General features: G+C 43.7%; 1 protein-coding gene across 2 annotated transcripts in view; it reads left to right on the top strand.

Moving 5' to 3' along the window:
• PRDM11 (PR/SET domain 11) overlaps positions 1–18,618 on the top strand; it is a 45,423-nt gene extending 26,805 nt beyond the window's left edge. The window contains exons 6-8 of one of the 2 annotated variants that reach the window (XM_083462945.1): positions 9,342–9,529; positions 13,796–14,431; positions 15,211–18,618. In XM_083462945.1, coding sequence (XP_083319071.1) covers positions 9,342–9,529; positions 13,796–14,431; positions 15,211–17,372 — 2,986 coding nt within the window. In that variant the 3' untranslated portion in view covers positions 17,373–18,618. The remainder of the gene's footprint in view (positions 1–9,341; positions 9,530–13,795; positions 14,432–15,210) is intronic. The other variant, XM_083462946.1, reaches the window with a different exon arrangement.
• Positions 18,619–19,026: the final 408 nt, after the last annotated feature.

Raw genomic sequence — 19,026 nt, 5'->3', positions numbered from 1 at the left:
TGAAGATGCTTGGAAGGTTGTGTGCACACATTGACGGAGGGAAAGGGAAGACCAAACCAAATCTTTCACCCTTAATAAATCCAATATATGGGTCACTAGGTGAGTTCACAAGCTCATAAATGTGGATATTTCTATATTGCGCAAAGGTGGTAGTATGTGGATTTGGCGTATCCATGGGCAATTTGTATGGGCAATGCCATTGATCTTTCCACCCAATCAAGGGATTGCCAACACTAGTCTTACGGCGTGCAAATGTGTGTACTTGAGTCATACAGTACTTCATCTCCTATCAAGAATTTCCACATTTGTGATTATGTGATCTAGCCCTGGCACTTATATATACAAAATGGTTCTTGGGTTTTGTCCATTTTAACATCTTACCAGCTATTCGTGATATTCAGGACGGCCTTTACAAATGTAGGGTAACAACTATTTTTCATTGCTCTTGTGGAAACAGGAGATTGGCAGTATGCTTCTGGCTTGCAGCTTTTGATCTAGTAGACTAAACCTGAAGAAAGTTCCGTAAGTGCGTAGGCTGCACTTATCATCAAGGTCTTCTCTAGTTTTCCCTGTTCAACAGGCAGCACTATGGTCTAGGCTTATAAGGCTCAGCTAGCCACACGGCAAATATAATTAAGCAATGGGAGAGGTCTATTACCCATTGCCTCATGCTTAGTCTTAGACCGGACCACTAGTAGTTCTAAATGCTAGCCACTCCAACAGAAATTCTTGCCATAAAACATCCAATGAGATATGGCCAAACTCCTTTTTGTTGGCTTTATTATTCTGTACTAGTGTTAAACTTCCTCTTCTGGATTATATTTGATAAAAGGGGAAAGCATGCTTTGGTGCGTGCAGAAACTGTAAATGTAGGTGTTAACACTTGAGAGCTGCTTCCTGTAAATCAAGGGAATGGGTAGACGATATCAGTGTGATGCCTTCTAGGTGTTGCTAGACTCCAACTCCCAGCATCCCTTAGGCTTGGCCATGTTGGCTTGGGCAATATCTGGAAGGGCACCACACTGGCTATCCCTACTACACACCCACAGTGGCTTGTGCCATTGCATGAAGCTGCCTAGTGGTATCTTTCCAGTATTGTCTTCTTCAGCTGCCATTGGCTTTCCAAGATTCTGACAGGGGTCTCCCCTTTCCTTGCCATTGAGATCCTTTATTGGATGGTACCTGGGACCTTTTTGCAAGCTAGAGCCCTGCCACCAAGCTATGGACTGTTTTGGGATTACCAGTCCCTTACAAATTGACAAAGATTACTTAATGGTGGATGACTCCTCACAGGAAATGATTCTCTGCAATTGCTGCTGCTGAATGAAATGGCTTTGGAAGCTCTTAATATAAAATCAGTATGGGATTAGATTGATAAAGCAACAGTCATGGTGGTGGTTGTGTACACTTGAAAGTCTACCATTAACTCTCCCCTTATCTCAGGAAGTGCATAATTTCAGTTTTTTTGTTTGCATTTTGTGCCCCAAAGAAAAATCTATAGTTGACCTTGCACCTAGTGACTTCAAAGCAGTCACCTTAGAGGGATGCTAAGCAAAATGCATTTTGTAAATGGGCATTTACATTACACAAGAAATTCTTTTTAAAGGAATCAACCCCATAGTCTATTCCTTAAAAAAAATCTCTTTCTGCATTTTACCAAAATTCCAAGTTGAATGCTTGCTTCTCCTGAACTTATTGAAATAGAGATTGTCAGAAGAAAACATTCATGTAAATAATCTGGTGTTTTCTGTTTCTGTTTCAAGCTGACGAAGATGTGGAGGTGCCCGGCCCCTCGCGGCAACACCACTTTTCATCCCTGCAGAGGCACGCAGAGGAAGCTGACCTTCTCTCCATACCATCATACCTTCATTCTTCTTCTCTGTCAGATCACTCGGATGTTATTAACCAAAGGCAGGAAATGAGGCAACCAAACCCATGTTCCCAGTCCTCCTTTAGGCCCCCTCGGCCCTATGCCCAAAGCCCACCCATCTCTGGCTTTGACCGCCAGCTCTTTGACACCCACATTGAACAGACGGAGCTCTTCAGGCAGTTCTGTCAAGAGCTGGTAACAATCCACAGAGACATGGCAAATAACATGCTTGTGATCAGCCAGAGGATGTCTGACCTGACTGGGCAGGTCAGCCAGATGTGCCAGACCTTGACCAAAATCAAGGACGAGCTTCAGACTTTGAACAAGGGTCAGGTTCCCAGCACTAGCCAGGCGGCAGCACCAATGAACCGTTCTGAACCCAAGGCAGGGAATAGCCAAAGCCATCCCAAGCAGACGCCTCTTCCTCGGACGACTAGGTCACGGAAGAGAAAGCACCACTTCTAGCTCCCTTTGCATTAAACAGGAAAGAGTAGCTGACGTTGGATTAGAAAAAAAATTCATTAGCATGACTATTGGGGAAGATCAGTGAGAGTTCCCTATAAAGATGAATATAAATTATGACAGTTTAGCAGTAGGCTTTGCTCTGTGCACTTGGAAGCGCAGCACCTTGCTTGCCCGCCCTGTATTAGAAGCTGTGAACACCTTAAATACACACAGGTGAAATTTAATGGCTGTCTTGCTGTATGGAGTCAAGGTGCACATAGATTTGTTTCCTTAACCTTTTATGCTCAGGAAACGTTACTTAGGCTTTGCATTTAAATAATTGCACTTAAGGTAAAACAATCCACAAATATATGCTCCCCTCCCCCCCTTTTACTTCTGCAAATGCACTATGTGGATCTAAGAGCCGTAAACGGACTACATTCTTTACCATAGTTAGCTACTGTGGTTTGGGGTTTGAGTACGAAAGCTAGGTAGATACTGACAAAAGGAGGGACCTGGAAAAATAGGAAAAAACAATGCCTGCTTCTGAAGCGCGCAGAGCACCACCCAGCACACTGGACTTACTCACCAGCTTTTTCTGTCAGGTAGCAAAAGCAGTTATGGCAGGTGTCAGCCACTTCAGGCCTTTAAGAGGGGTTAGCTAGCAGAAATTGGTAACATTGCAGTCCATAAAAACAAGTGCATTCTTTTGAAAGTAAGTGGCACTGAAATCAGTTTGCTAAACCTGCTAGAAACAAGTTTTGGATAAGGTAAACCACTGGCCAGCCTGCTAATTTTTCTACTTGATCTTGTCGGACTACATCTTCAGTTCTTTAGGATATTAATAAGAGTAGTGCAGTAATCCCTCAGCTTAAATGGGGGTTGTGTTCTGGAGAGCGCACCTAAAGCCAAAATTGCATATAGGCAAAACACTGGGTGCAATGGTGTGTGGAATTGCCAAAGCTTCTTTTCTCCTCGATGCCCATCCCCCTTTCCACCCATATATGTCAAAGCTGAACGCACACAAGTTAAATGTGCGCAAGTTGTGTATACCAAGCTATACCTTTTTTTAAATAAATAAATAAAGAGCTCACAAATTTAACCTTTTGAGTTGAGGGATGGCTTTTTCAGAAGCAACTAACTGGAGCATGTTCAAATGCTGGCTTTGACACCAATGTAATTCTCCTGACATCTTCAGAATTGCTCTTTTGTTTGCAAACACGATGCCGTCTTTTTAACCCCCTTGTCTTATCACAGGCTTGCTGGTGCGTGTTCTCCTTGTACCAGCTTCCTGCTTAACAGGAGCTTTGTGCATGCATTCAAAAGAACATGTAAGGGCTTAAACCCACTCCCACCCGTCCCCCAGACTTCCCACATTGAATGGTTTCCAATCTTAGGGAGGTATTCAAGTGTGTCCAGCCAAACGCTCCCAAGTCTTCCTACCCTACCATAGGAAGACTTCCTACCATACACAGGAAAGATGTGGAAGGAGATGTGCCTGGTACGCACAGGGTGGGTGCGGATGGCATGTGCATGGTTGCTTGCCCAGTTTAAACTCTCATACAATTCTTTTGAATCCAGGAATAGGGCAAACAGGAGATGTAAGCTACTGCCTATGTGAATCAAGATTACTGTCTACTTAGTTCTAAATGTAGTCTAGCCTGGCCTGTTAGGACTCCGCTATGGTTCTGGAACTGGATGTTTTGATCATATTCTCACACCTGCTTGTAGTACATAAGCTAAAATTGCATGTGCACTGTACACTTTTCATACCTGCACCTGCTCTTTTGCACCCTATGGATGTCAAGAATTGAGACACAATCCCCTTAAAGTCATAGCTGCAGTAGTCTACATTCCACAAGACCCTTCTGGCAGTGAGGATAAATTTAGGGTGCACACTTATCAGGGAAGGGAACCCTAATGAACTCAAGGAGACTTCCTTCTGTGTAAACACACATAGGATTGTTCTGTCAAGGTTAAAGCGTGTTGGGGCAGCCCCACCTCCACTTTCCCTGGGGCTACTTAAGACCAGAGTTCCCTGAGAGGAGAAGGCCAGGCCAGGGTGATAGTGCCGCCAGCTCCTGAAGTAGACCTGAGATTAATTTGCACCATTTGCTTTGTATTAATATTTTAACCCACAAACCTCCTTGGATGCCTTGATAGAAAGGTTTCATATAAATGCAATAAATAAATGATGAAAATATAATCAGACTGGTTTTTGAAAGCCTATTTCGGAGGAAACTTCACTTTTCTGCAGTGTTGCCACCTATTTGCAGGGAATTTAAAATCCATATGGCATTAAATGTGGATCACCTTTTTCGTGAATTAACAAAGTTCAGCATATGTATACTTCTGAGGCAGGCATAGCACCAGTCCGTTGCAAATTAATGTGAAGGAAATAATGGCGCAGGGTCTGGAAGTGCCTGGTCCTCAGAGCTTTCCACCACCAAAGTGGATGGGTTTTGCTCCCCTCCAAAGCAAGTCTAGATTGTAAGCTCCTTGGAGTAGAGACCTCTTTCTTTTGCTCCTCTTAGAGAACCATGTCCATTGATGGCACTCTATAAATTAAATAATAGGAATGTCGTCTGTTACAAAACTCCTGGTTTCTCATATGTGCTTGTCTCCAAGCCATTAGGATGAATAAGGTTGCTTTGCTTTCCTCTTTCAAACTTTTGTGATGTGTTGTTGATTCAGCTATCAGTTCTTGGAGAACTGATCCCAGAGACAAAAAGCAAGTTGGCATTCTCAGCTACCGCTGACCTTTTCTGAGAAGCTCAGGGGCTTGTGGCCTCTGGATTTCTGGCACTTGGGAGAAATGTACACGCTGCGTGCTTTCTTTTAGAACAGGATAAGAAGCCGTAAAGCTAAGCTTGAGGAATCTGGGATGTTAATATATAGATAGAGAAACATATCTGGACAAATGAAGGTATGCCCCATGATTTATTTATTTTCCATGGGGAATTAGCAACAAGGGATGAGTTCTTTGCTCTCTGAAATGCTTTCTTTGTGATCATCCCCACAAGGGGATGTTGTATGTGATTGTGTATACCTGGCATGTTTTAAAGTGCCCCTTGTTTGACTGAAATGCTGTGCTTGCCCTAATATTTCTTATATATGATGGAAATTTATGAGTATTTTTGTTAACAATAAATATATAATACTTAAAACTCAAACTCTTTGTTGGGTAACGTCTTTCCTTCTCTACATGGGTGCTTTCAAGTTCTGTTCTGGAGCCTGTGTTCCATTTCAAGGACATTTCAAGGATAGTTTACAGCTTACATATCTCTGCATGGTGCACAAATAGCACTTTTCTATCAGGACACATTTGTCAGATTGGGGTGGGTTTTATGTTTTTTGTTTTGCTATATTTTACGGACAATTTGAGGACAAAAAGCATTTGCTCATCAAGAAGGAGCAAAAGAAAGGTGAATGGTTTGGAAATGTTCCTAGTGTGAAAGTTTGTTCATGTGCCTAAAGGTATACAGAAAAAGCTACAAATCTGCCCATTTGCATTGTTATACAAAAAGGGACCTCTCAAATAGTAATGTTCCAGATTTCAACTGCCTCGTTTATTATTTTATTTATTTCATAAAAATTTATATACTGCTTGATTTGTAGAAAACCTCAAAGTGGTTTACAAAACTGATGAGATTACTACAACTTCTAGCACCATACAGCTTACCTGAAACAGCAATAAGGATTTCATGAGGCTCTCGCAAAGATAGTTTGGAGATCTCAGCTGTCCATTTAGATATATCCAAGAGTTGAGCATCCATGCATGAAAGTTTCTTACAGCTTTTTCAGAGACATCTTCTGAATCTCTAATTAGGTTTTGGGATTGCTTGTCGCAGCTTGTCACAGCCTGTATAAAAGCACATATGCATACATAAAAAAGTGACTCGTTCTTTCAAACAGATTACTACAACAGTTGCTCTGGGACAGGGAGACCCTTGGCCAGTGCTTTTTAGCTTTCCCAGTGCATCTGGAAAAGAAGTAGATGTTCATTTAACTGAATGGAATTGTTTAATTTAGGACTGATTCTGAGCTTTTCTTCCTTTAAAAAGAAAACAGAGCAACCACCACCAGGAAAGGAAAAAAAAACCTGGTCAGAGCAGCTCCTGTGTCCAAATGTCTGAGGAGTGCATCTGATTTCAGCAAATCCATGAAAACTTAGTGCAACTGGGGAAAGGAGTGAATCATGAGAGTTGCTGCTTAGCTGGAATGGCACCATCTTTCCCCTCTCCGTCTTCCCCATGGCTTAGCAAATCTAGGCAATGAGGCTGGGGTGGGGGAAGCTTAGTTACAAAGTCAGAAGCTGCTCTCTTCTTCTTGACTTACCCTACAGCAGTGATGGGGAATTTGCGGCTCTTCAGGTGACATTGGGCTCCCCAACATCCCCTTCCACCTTGGCTGATGGTCAGAGGTGATGGGGATTTGTAGTCCAAGAAGAGTTGGAGGGCCACAGCTTCCCCATCTCAGCCCTGCGGTGTCCAGATCCCTTGGCTTTGTGCATGTGTCTTCTCCCCAGTCACTCAAAAATATAGATGGAAGCAGCCCCCTCTGTATATTGGATTGTGAAAGAAGTTGCCTGCACACTCATAGCATGTGTGTAATACATTGAGTTGTCAGTCGGTCAGCAGAAAACTAAAACTGAGGCAGAGAGGGGAAGGGCAGCTCACTCGTATCCGAGGGGTCTGGATCAGTGTTAAATACGCCAAGTTCTAAACAGCTTTTGTCCTGTCACTTATCTGCTACGCAGTAAATGAAGGTTTGGAGTCCAGTGTTCACCTGTCTCTTTTCTGACGCTATGATTAATTATTTTGCAAAAGTGTAGTACAGTGCAATATGAGCATGACAGCCAAGTATGGTCATCGGACACATACTAGAAGGATATTAATGGAAGTGGCTGGTGTGGTATATGATAAATCACCTTGCGGGGGAAGAGCAGAAGCTGTTTCTGCTGTTAAAAGGGAGTATTCCCAGGAGTAGCTCTTATGCTAGCAGAAGTAATGCGGCATGACCTCTGCCCTCTCTCTTATTCAAACATTGCCAGCTCCGCAATATAGATGCAATCCACTAAGCACAGTTTGTGCACAATCATCAGTAACTCTCAATTAAATTTGAAACATGGCTCCCATACAATTACTGGAAAAATACTCTTGCTCCAGCAACCTCTCTCTCTCGCTCAGTACCAAAGCCTAGGTTTTAGTAACGTACGTTTTTCATATTGTCTCTGCCCCTCACCTGATAACTCGCTTACTTTTATGCATGCAGATTATCAAAATGTGCACACCAAGGATTAGTGTGACTAACTAGGTAAAGCTAATGTGTCAAGATGGCTAAGAGATGCAAGCAAGTTCGTTCTTGATTCAGATCATCTCCCCCATGGACTCTTAAGGTTTCTTTAGGCAAGCCACTGTCTCTCAGCTGCTTCATCTGTAACATGGCAGCCAGTGGTTAAAGTGGTGGGCTTGGATGGAGGATGCTTGAGTTAAAATCCCTACTCTCCCATGTAGCTCACTGAGTGAAACTGGGCCCGTCACTATCTTTCAGCCTAAACAACCTCAGTGTAGTTGTGAGCATAAATAGGAAGGAACTGTGTATGCCTTCTTGAGCTCCTTGTAGAATAGACAAGCAATAAATTCATTAAAACATGGGAAAGCAAGACTGATAAACTTTACAGGGTTAATAATAACTACCCCTTTGCCTGCCTCCAGAAGAAATTGGCTTTTGGGGGGTCTGGAGAAATCCCGGAACAGCATGCAGGGAAAGGAGAGGACAAATTGTTCCATCAGGCCAAGCAGAGATGATTGCACTGATGGCATGATCTCCTTGGCACTGCTTTGAATTCCACCCAATAACTTTGGAACACAACTTATACAAGTGCTATATAATAAGAACTTTCCGCATTTGCCTGATAAAGAGTACTGGAAACCCTGCATGCTGTTTTGTAATATTTTCATTGACAAATAAAATCCCTGACGTGGATTTTGGTATTACCCTTGAGCTGTAACTTAGTGGCTTGGTGATGGTAGACAAATAGTTTTCTCATGAGGTTGCCAGAATGGCATCCAACTTTGTGAGAGCCAGTTTTTGGTGTTTGCCTATTTTTTTGCGCTCATGACAGTGGCGAATGTGTGGTTGCCTGACAGCAGCCTTATCCCTTGTAATTCTTGACAGTAAGAAATCTGACTACCACCGTTGTCCCTTTCCATTTGGAAATCCTTCGTTTCCAAACAGAAAGAGAGATGAAATTGGATTTGACATTGTTTTTCTATCTTTTTTATTGTTGCCGTTTCTTATTGTTGTAGTGCTTTGGAATGATTTGTGGGAAGCGATTTGTCAGTGATATCAATCAATCGCTGAGAAAAACTGGCAGGGGAAGGTGATGCTGGTGCAAAGTTTTCAGATTCTGAAATGCTTCTCGCTGTGCAGCTGCTATTTGGAGGGTGCTCAAAAAGGCTTCTTTGCAGCAGCTTGTTCTGTATAGGCCCTTTACAAGAATTGGCTGTTGGCTGCCAGAGTGGGAGTGAAGCTTGAGGAACAGAGAAGCAGTGAGGTCCAAGGGTCCAGCATCTAAGGCTATTGTAAACATTTTACAAGCAGGCATATGCTTTTCGGATATTGAAGAGGAACCCGTGGCTCCCCAGGTGTTGGAATTCAACTCCCATTATCCCTGACCATTGGCCATGTTCGCTAAGGCTACAGGGAGTTGCAGTGCAGCCACGTCAGGTGGGCTTCAAGTTCCTCGTCCCTTTTTTAAATGGTTTAAAAGCCTGCACTGACAATGTTGGTCTTCCTAGACAGAGGCAACAACTATATACCAGATTCAAGAAGCTGTTTGATATTCCTTCGGTGTGCATGTTATTTCCTTGTAGCTTGTTGCATATCATTATTCATGCCATCCAATACTCCTCTGCCTGTGTTTCCCTTTTGAAGGTCACTCATGCTGCACAGTGGCTTCTGTATGTTTCCTTTCTGTCTAAGCCTCCTTGTAAGTCAAAAACTGCCCTGTCCTTGTTCTCAGGTATGTGGCTATATCCCGGGAGGAGAGAGAACAGAACCTCATGGCGTTCCAGCACAGCGAGAGGATTTACTTCCGGACCTGTCGAGACATCCGGCCAGGGGAGAGGCTAAGGGTCTGGTACAGCGAGGATTATATGAAGCGATTGCACAGCATGTCTCAGGAGACCATCAACAGAAACCTCACAAGAGGTGGGTGCCTTTCCCTTCCCTTTTCTGTCTCTGAGTTTGTTCTAGCATTCTTCTCTGACAAAGATGGCTCCTGAGGCAGCTACAAACATCTCTTTTGGGGGGGCAGGGGGTTAAAACCAGCAAACAAAACATTCCATATCACAAAATGACTGAAAGGAGCAGAATGCCTGGTTGAAATGAAATCCATCAAATAGCACTGTTGGGGCTCTGTGTGTGTGTGTGTGTGTGTGCCAGCTGATTTTATGCCTGCCTGTAAGTCAGAAGCATTAGGTTGAAAGAAATGCCCTTTGCTGGACTGGATTTTCTGGCTTGTGGTTCATTTTGTAGGGTCCTCTTCCCATTGCAAAATAAATAGCTAGAGGGACAAAGAGTAGCAGGCATTTATACACATCAGAGATATATCTTTTTATATAATAAAAATGTAAGGATGTCATCATGGGAGCCCTCGTTGGAGGATTTGTTGAGCCACATCACAATCCTGGAAGTCAGGGTGGGGTGGGGGAGCAAAAGTGAAGGCAGGTTGCACAACAGCAGTGGCCATGGATTGGGAGTGAGAAGAGAGAGACACTGAGAGGGGAAGAGTGGTGATTTAAAACAATGGCAGAAGTTTGAGTAAATTGGGGGTGAAGAGACAGCAATGGCAGCAGGGGGTTGGCAAGTGAAGTGGGACACAGCCCCAGGTGTAGAGATAGGTTGGTGGCGGTGCCCGTTAGCTGTTAAGGTAATTTGAGGACAGGTTCTTTGGGGGGGGGATTTCTGCCAATAGTAGAGGAATCTCCCCCTTTTCTTACATGTGTTCTGTCCATAGGCCATCAGCCTAAGGCTGACAGGCATTTGCTGTATGGGAACTGTGGGTTCCTTCCTAGAGCGAGAGCCAGCTTCCATGAGTCAACTTGAAGGTGCTTCTCAACAGTCTCCAGCACTGATGAAAGAGGTTGGGAGAGAAGAATGGGGAGGAGGGACAAAGTTAAGTTGTGGTGGCCGCTTTTTCCTCCTGCTGCCTCCGCAACCCTTTGTGGGTGTAAAATATTTTGTGTGTATCGGTGCAAAATGTAACAGGTGTCATGGCCCCGCAGTATGTGACAACGTTTGAAAGTGTGTGTGAGGGCATCATTCAGTTGGAAGTCTCTTGAATGGGACTCCGCAGAGTAGAAGGGTCCATACACTTCCACCCTGGTCTTGCGCAGCTCCAGTCCTGTCTTCTTTGGTTTCACTAAAAGAACTTTCCTAAGTTCTTAGCCATGCCCAGTTCTGGGGGGTAGAAGTAAACACAGCAAAGGTAAAGGAAAGTCCTTTCTGACCATTCCAATAAAAGGATCTTAGGTGTGTGTGGTGGTTGTGGTGGGGAATTGCCTGAAATCTCAGAGAGCAAGTCATTACTGAACTAGGCAGGCCAATGGTATTTCTCAGAATCGGGCAGTTCTGTATATCCTATGGGCCATGTCTGCATGAGAACGTACTCTGCTGCTAAATCACAAGTGCAGGGCGCAGATGCTGAATGAAAAGGTACAGTCTGGCACAAGGGTGTCTGTTGCACAGAGCTCTGTCTACAACTCGGGTTGGGCTTTATGTGCAAAAACAAGCTAGAAATATTGTGTGTGTGTGTTTTTAAAAAAGTACATAAATGCCTTGTCAGTGTCCGTTTCATCACCACAAACCGCAACAGGAAATCCTATGCAGTCACCTCTTGAGTATTCTTTCATTGAAACACCGGTGTTCCGGAAAAGGTTGACATTCATTTGGTTAATGACAGCGCAATATATTATGTAATTCTACACATAGAAAGAGTAGCTGGAAGCCAAATTCAGTATTTGGCTTTTAAAAAATTCAACACTAGAACAACGTGCAGAATTCATGCATCTCCGTCTAATGAGCATTTTTGTTAAAAGTTCCTCGGCATTTTGATTTAAGAAAGTGGCTTCAAATTTTGATAAGGTCTAACTGGTGGATACCCAAGAGTTCTTAAATTTGGATCTGAACTTGCTGCCTTCCTGACAAAAATAGGCAACTTGTGACTAAAATCTTCCCCTGACTGGAGATTAATCCCAATATGGGGTTTAATTGCTCGTAATGGTGCAATTCACATATTGGGGCAGTTGGCAGTCCTTCACCATGGAAGGGTTCTTGCAGTTGTGCATTTTATTGGTTGCCTTTTATCTAGTACATACTGTTCGTTGGTTAAAAAGCTGTCCCCGATTAATTGGGCAGCACTTAAAAAAAAGTTAAGTAATTTTGATTCAAGAACTTTAAATAATCTATCTGTGCAGACATTGCTGTATAAAAGGCAACCCCTCTTCTCTGTTGCAAATGACCGTGATGATGGTTGCTGCAGAAGGTGCTTGCCTAACCTAAAAACAGAGAGGGGATGCTTTTCTTCAGAAGCACTGCTTTATTCATATGCAAATGTATACAGAGTCAATTACTTAATTGACTAAAACCACCAAATGACTAAAATAGCAACCTTTCTATAAGCCGTGCAAATTAAGCGCATTTGCACATATTTAGTCATTTCCCTTAATTTGTTTGTCTCGTGTAGTTAGTCATAGGGTTGGAATCCAGAGCTGTGCAGAGCAGAATTCCACAAACTGGATGCTTCTCTAGGCAGAAGTGGAGGGATGTGAATTTTGCTGATTCTCTCTTCCCCTTGTAGTGTTGTGTGCCTTACCCACCCACCCCCATCTGCTCTGGACGGTTGGGACACCCTCCAAAACATCGTAGGAGGGGGATGCAGGAGAAGAGGAAACAAGTGAAAATTACCTCTCTCTGCCCACCCACCCACTCCGGTCCATTGCGCACAGCTGCAGCATGCACTGGATCCAACTTACTTTTGTAAACAAAAAGGAGCTCTTCCATTCACAGAATAGCAGGTCTGGACCCAAACCATAGCCCCTAGTACCTTCCTAAGCCTTAAGCCAAAGCTTTGCCTGCCAGCACTCACCCACCCTTGGCCCACCTTCTGAGATTCCATCAAGTAGTGCCCAAACACATTTTTAATTTAATTTTTCCTCCCGTGAGCGTTAGTAACGTGTTTTGTGTTTACAATGAAGATGGGTCCCCCAGGTTGATTGATTCTGTGCTTAATACCAAATTACATACTATCATCAGATTACATGCACTGCTGTCCATATTTAGAATGGAAATAGAAGCCCAGTTGTGATCTACTCTTGTCCAAGAATACAGTGTAATTTGGAAGAAAAAAAATCTGCCATGACTAATCTGGACCTCCAGCCAGTTGTCATACCCTTAAAAACTAATTAGGCTGTGGCATGGTCTCAGTCTTGCCTGGCTTTTTCATCTCTATAGCCAGACTCTAAGACTTGCGGCGTCAACAGATAAATGCTGATAATGAGGTGCCCGTGCTCCATCACACTATCTGGAATTGTACTCACCTTCGTAGCAGCTTTAGACTTGCAGTTGTTCAGGACTTTGTTGGCAGCGTTTGAAATTCCTATATAGCTCTCACAAAAGCACACACGTGTTTCAAAATATATACATAGCAGCATAAAACAGCACCTTGTTTGGGAAGCAACCATGTGTCTTGATGCTTGGAGTTATTTGCAAGATAAGAAGAAAGATGGAAATTGAACCAAACCCATCATCTTCTGAATTTCCAGGTAAGGATATATGGCTACTCCCTTTGTTTTAAGTAACTGCTAATATGCACAATCTCTCCGCTTTATTTTGGTGAACTTTGGCTAGGGGCCATACTTTTAGCAATCTTGTCGGGACCAACCTTGGAGGTCACTCAGAAGTCCTCCCTCATTTTGCTAGTAAGTGATATGGGAAATGAGATAGTGATTTCCTTGTGTTCTCACGCTTCCTGTCATTCTGGAATAGAAAAGTGGTCCTTCAAGCCTACAAGTTTCACATGGAAATTTCTGCATCACACACTTCATGTATTATTTACCGGATACGTTTTACCAAGTAAAAGTTATCTTTTCAACAAACCAACACATTCAACATTATTGTCTCATTCCAGCACAGGTTGGCTGCCTGTTATTTTAGACCACCTTCCTATAGTTTGTCTTCTCTTAAAACCATCTGAGGCCTACTTCTGTATGGCTGCCTCCTAGAGACTGTTTTCCCTTTTAAACAAATCTCCAGTCTTAGGTTTCCTGAGACCTTCATTCCAATAAGTTCCCTTATTGGTAATGCAAACATGTGAAAAATGAAGATTTGTGTGCTCCCAGTTTGCTTTTGCTTTGGGGTGAGGAATGTTGCGGAATTCCCATTGATAATTCCAACTCCTGATTTTTTTCTTTCTAGGAGATAAAAAATTACTAAGGGAAAGGTCAGAAAGAAATCTAGAAAACCAAGACGATATGAGCTACCCCCTCGAGCTCACCACGTCAAAGCAAGGGAAGAGTTCCTACAAGCGCAGCTTTGAAGAAGGTGTGTCTCAACCCCAAACGAAGAAGAAGAAAATAGACCTCATCTTCAAAGATGTTCTAGAGGCTTCCCTAGAGCCAACAAAGATGGAAGAGCACAAGGTGATAAAGAATTCTGCTCCTTCCACTAGAAAGTCCTCCAGATTTCAAGCGCGAGATGCCTTGGAAGGTTGTGGGCCTGGTATTCATCACAGCTCTCCAAATCACAGTAGAGGCAGGAATGAGGGTGAGTGGAAAGTCCCCCGCAGCTCCAAAGACATTGGCCTGCTGGAAGACGAAGGGGAAGAGGCCTTGTCATTTAAAGTGAACAGCCCCACCGATCTGTCTCTGGCATCGACTCAGGATGATGCCCTTGAGATCCCGACAACTTCATTGTGTCCCAACTGTGTACGGTTGAAGAAGAAGATTCGCGAGTTGCAGGCTGAACTAAACATGCTAAGATCTGGCAAGTTAGCCGAGGCACCTCTACTACCTCCTCAGGTACCTGAGTACCAAGCATTTTCATACCCCTCAGGTAAGTTACACACAAGAAAAGTGTTCCTCAAACACTGTATAAGGAGTGCCATTTTGTTTGACATTCGTGACTAAATATGTTCCAGCATTGAGTGTTCTGAGAAGCACCTGAGGTCTCGTTGGTGGGTTTCATGAAGCAGGAACGTAGTCTTCTGAGCAAGTGGTCTTGGGATTGTGACTGTAATGATGAAACATGATGTTTCTTTTCACTGTAATCAGGCACCTTCAATAAAAAAATTCCATTGCAGCGAATTTGTTTGCTGTATTCTTGATGCATTCCCTTGCAGGAGAAAGAACAGCATATTGTTGTTTTTGAATCTTACCTAGAAATTGCAATTGACTCTCTTATGTTGAATATGAAATATACTGGCTTGTGGCATGTGTGTGAAGTATGTCATTAATATTTTCCCTTTTTCTCCTATCTAAAGGATTTTGTTGGTTGAATGCAAGTGTGCATTTCTTTACGAAGCTCTTTTGATTTCATTTCGGGACATGCTCTGTCATTGATGCCCTTTTGTGAATATGAAAGTAGTCAGAATATTAGAGTGGCATTTGCTACCCAGGCTTGCATGGACTCTTGGAAATTATGATTTTAGATAATGAGGGGGTCTCGGAATGTTTATAAACCAAAATTTACTCTAGTAACATGTTCATTATTGCTGCAAATGGTATGAGTAGCCAAGGGGGGCATGTGGGATAGTTGTCTAACAGTTTTGTGTTGTTTCTTACAACCCTACCTTAAACTTTCTCCATTTTCCCCTCATTTCTTTTCTTTCGCAGCTTCGGAAAGCATCATGTCTGTTCCCACCATCATGGAGGACGACGACCAAGAGGTGGATTCAGCAGACGAATCTGTCTCCAATGACATGATAACAGCCGCAGATGAGCCTTCCAAATTGTCCGCCGTCACCAGGAGGATTCGGCGCTTCAAGCAAGAGTGGCTCAAGAAGTTTTGGTTTCTGAGGTACTCCCCGACGCTCAACGAAATGTGGTGCCATGTCTGCCGCCAGTATACAGTGCAATCCTCTCGGACTTCGGCTTTCATCATTGGCTCCAAGCAGTTCAAGATACACACAATCAAACTTCACAGCCAGAGCAACCTCCACAAGAAGTGCCTGCAACTTTACAGGCTCAGGATGCACCCGGAGAAGACGGAAGAGATGTGCCGAAATATGACTCTGCTCTTCAACACAGCCTACCATTTAGCGATGGAAGGTCGGCCCTATTGTGACTTCAGGCCTCTTGCGGAACTACTGAGAAAGTGTGAGCTCAAAGTGGTGGATCAGTATATGAACGAGGGAGACTGTCAAATCTTGATCCACCACATTGCGCGAGCTCTTAGAGAAGATCTCGTCGAACGGGTCAGGCAATCTCCCTTCCTCAGCATCATTTTGGACGGGCAGAGCGACGATTTGCTTGCCGACACAGTTGCGGTTTACGTGCAGTATATCAGCAGCGATGGGCCTCCGGCCACTGAATTCCTCTCTCTCCAGGAGCTGGGCTTTTCTGCAACCGATAGTTACATCCAAGCATTAGATAGGGCTTTCTCCGCCCTGGGAATCCGGCTGCAGGATGAAAAGCCGAGTGTTGGTTTGGGAGTCGATGGTGCTAACATCACTGCCAGCCTTAGAGCTAACATGTACATGACAATCAGAAAGACTCTGCCTTGGCTGCTCTGTCTGCCCCTTATGGTACACAAGCCGCACTTGGAGATATTGGATGCGATTAGTGGGAAAGAGCTTCCTTGCCTGGAGGAGCTAGAGAACAATCTGAAGCAGTTACTCAGCTTTTACCGTTACTCTCCCAGGCTGATGTGCGAGCTGAGGGTCACTGCTGCTACTCTCTGTGAAGAAACCGAGTTTTTGGGAGACATCAGAGCAGTGAAGTGGATCATCGGGGAGCAGAATGTCCTCAACGCTCTGATCAAGGATTACTTGGAAGTGGTGGCCCATCTCAAAGATGTCAGCGGCCAAACACAAAGAGCAGATGCATCTGCCATTGCCTTGGCTCTCCTGCAGTTCCTCATGGACTACCAGTCGATTAAGCTGATCTACTTCCTGCTGGACGTCATTGCCGTGCTTTCGCGCCTTGCCTTTGTCTTCCAAGGCGAATACCTCCTTGTGTCGCAGGTGGATGACAAAATCGAGGAAGCCATCCAAGAGATCAGCAGGCTCTCCGATTCTCCCGGCGAGTATCTCCAGGAGTTTGAGGAGAGCTTTCGAGAAAGCTTCAATGGCGTCGCTGTGAAAAACCTACGGGTGGCGGAAGCCAAATTCCAGTCCATTCGAGAAAAGATATGCCAGAAGACCCAGGTGATTCTAGCTCAAAGGTTTGAACCTCGCAGCCGGGCATTTGTGAAAGCCTGCCAAGTGTTTGACCTCGCAGCTTGGCCGAGGAGCGCAGAGGAGCTTATGAGCTATGGCAGGGAAGACATGGTGCAGATTTTTGAGCACCTCGAAGCCGTGCCAACCTTTTCCACAGAAGTGAGCAGAGAAGGCATGGACCCCAGGGGGAGCTTGCTCATGGAATGGCGGGAACTCAAGGTGGATTATTATACCAAAAATGGTTTCAAAGATTTAATCGGCCACATTTGTAAATACAGGCAGAGGTTTCCTCTTTTAAACAAAATCATCCAGATCCTCAAAGTTCTTCCCACCTCCACAGCCTGCTGCGAAAAGGGGCGCAATGCCCTGCAGAGAGTGCGCAAGAACAATCGCTCTCGGCTCACCCTGGAGCAGCTCAGTGACCTTTTGACAATTGCTGTTAACGGACCACCTATTGCCAACTTCGAAGCCAAGAGGGCACTAGATAGTTGGTTTGAGGAGAAATCTAGCAATAGTTACGCACTGTCTGCAGAAATGCTGAGCAGGATGTCCTCCCTGGATCAGAAGCCAGTGCTGCAGAGCATGGACCACGGGTCGGAGTTTTACCCTGATATTTAGCAAGGAATGCCTCTCGTTTAGAAAGCTGTTGAATCCCTTTTTTAAAGAGAAATCAATACTCTAAGCTTTGATATAGTATATGAAATATATATATATTATATATGTATGTATGTAAAGCCCAACACTGAAAATTTAAAACTTATCTGATGGAAGCTAAGAGGAATTTTTATGAATGAGACAAGACTTAACATTTACTGACATCTTCAACCGTGGCAGCTGCAATGTAGGTGGCAACATTTCATTCTTCAGAATCATGTGCTGGGGCCATAGTCTATATTTTCAAACTGAATCGATGTTATAAGCTAGACGTGGCAGGCCAATGTCATCCTACTTCTCATTATGCTTCTGTGTGTATGTCTTCTCTCTTTCTGTCTCTCCTTCTCTCTCTGTTTCTTTGTTAGTTAGCGACTGAGCCATTTCAGCCCTCTACTAATGATGCTTGGGATTTTTGAGCCCAGTGCCTACATTTTGGTATTTCTTTTCCAGCTTCCCAATTTTCACGTAGGCTAGAGTGGATTCTTGCAGCTTCTTCTGATGATCTGGTTCATTTTCTGTTGTTTCTGTCAATTGGCCCATGATGCCCCTTCCTCGGTCTTAATCACCGGTGGGCATTTCAGTGTAAGGCAAAACCTTTTTTCTGCTACTCCTGTGAAAATTCTACTAACGATTCATGTATCTTACAATATTGATAGCATGTTCAGATGAAAATAGCATAATGCAGAAGATGGGGAACTATTGGGGTGGGGTGGGGTGTTTTTGCATTTATATTTTTATATAGTAGACAATGAGAAAAATTAAATAAAACTCTTTACTGAAAACCCGGGCTGCTGTGGAAGCTAGAGAGCCAACGAGTCAAAGCCCCGTAACAGGGCAGAGACTCCAGGGCTTAAAATATGTATGCTAATTTTATGTTATTTATACTCGGTCTTTATCATCATAAATGGGTTGTGTCTTTGTTTGGGTTTTTATAACAAGTGAAAGAATGCCTGCCATGTTTCTGTGGCAGGGGATATCAATGCAAGATCCGTCGTTGATTGTCGTCACATGACAAGGTCCTCTTAGGGGTTCACATATCCTCCGTTGAGTAAGGTTTGAAGTTCAGTCATCTGGCAAAAGAAAAAACTGAATGCTGTGTTTATTCCTGTGAACTACTTCTTTCAAAGGGGTGCATGGTATGGCAACATATTTGCAGCTCAAATAAACACATCTGTGGAGATATTTTTTTTTTTACTACCCCAACGCTTCAGGTTAAATAAGCCAAAATGAGCACAAAACCTCCACTGCTGACTGTGCCTTGCCCTGCTAATATTGCAGAGGGCAGCACCACAACAATAATGGACAATCACAGGAATAAAATCATTTTTTTTGCCCGGAACTACTAGGATGGCATGTTTCCAGAGGGACTAACCTTATGCCAGTCGGCATTGGTTTGGAAATACAGCAATGACGTCAGTTACACTGAACTTTTCCATATCCCCTCTCTCCACACACACCCTGCCATTTTCCTCCTGACCCTTCCTATTGGTCTTGGTGCTAAAGTATCTCTGGAACTGATGCTGCTAGCTGCTAGCTTTTCATTTATATAAATATATGATTTTATTTTTTAAACCGTACGTTTTCAGTGGTAATGTAGCATGTTGTTAAAACAGTCTCT

The sequence above is a fragment of the Podarcis liolepis genome (genome assembly GCF_965112155.1).
Source record: "Podarcis liolepis genome assembly, chromosome: 1".
NCBI lineage: Eukaryota > Metazoa > Chordata > Lepidosauria > Squamata > Lacertidae > Podarcis > Podarcis liolepis.
The sequence above is the reverse complement of the archived record's forward strand: the minus strand, read 5'-3'. Positions and strand labels throughout refer to the sequence as shown.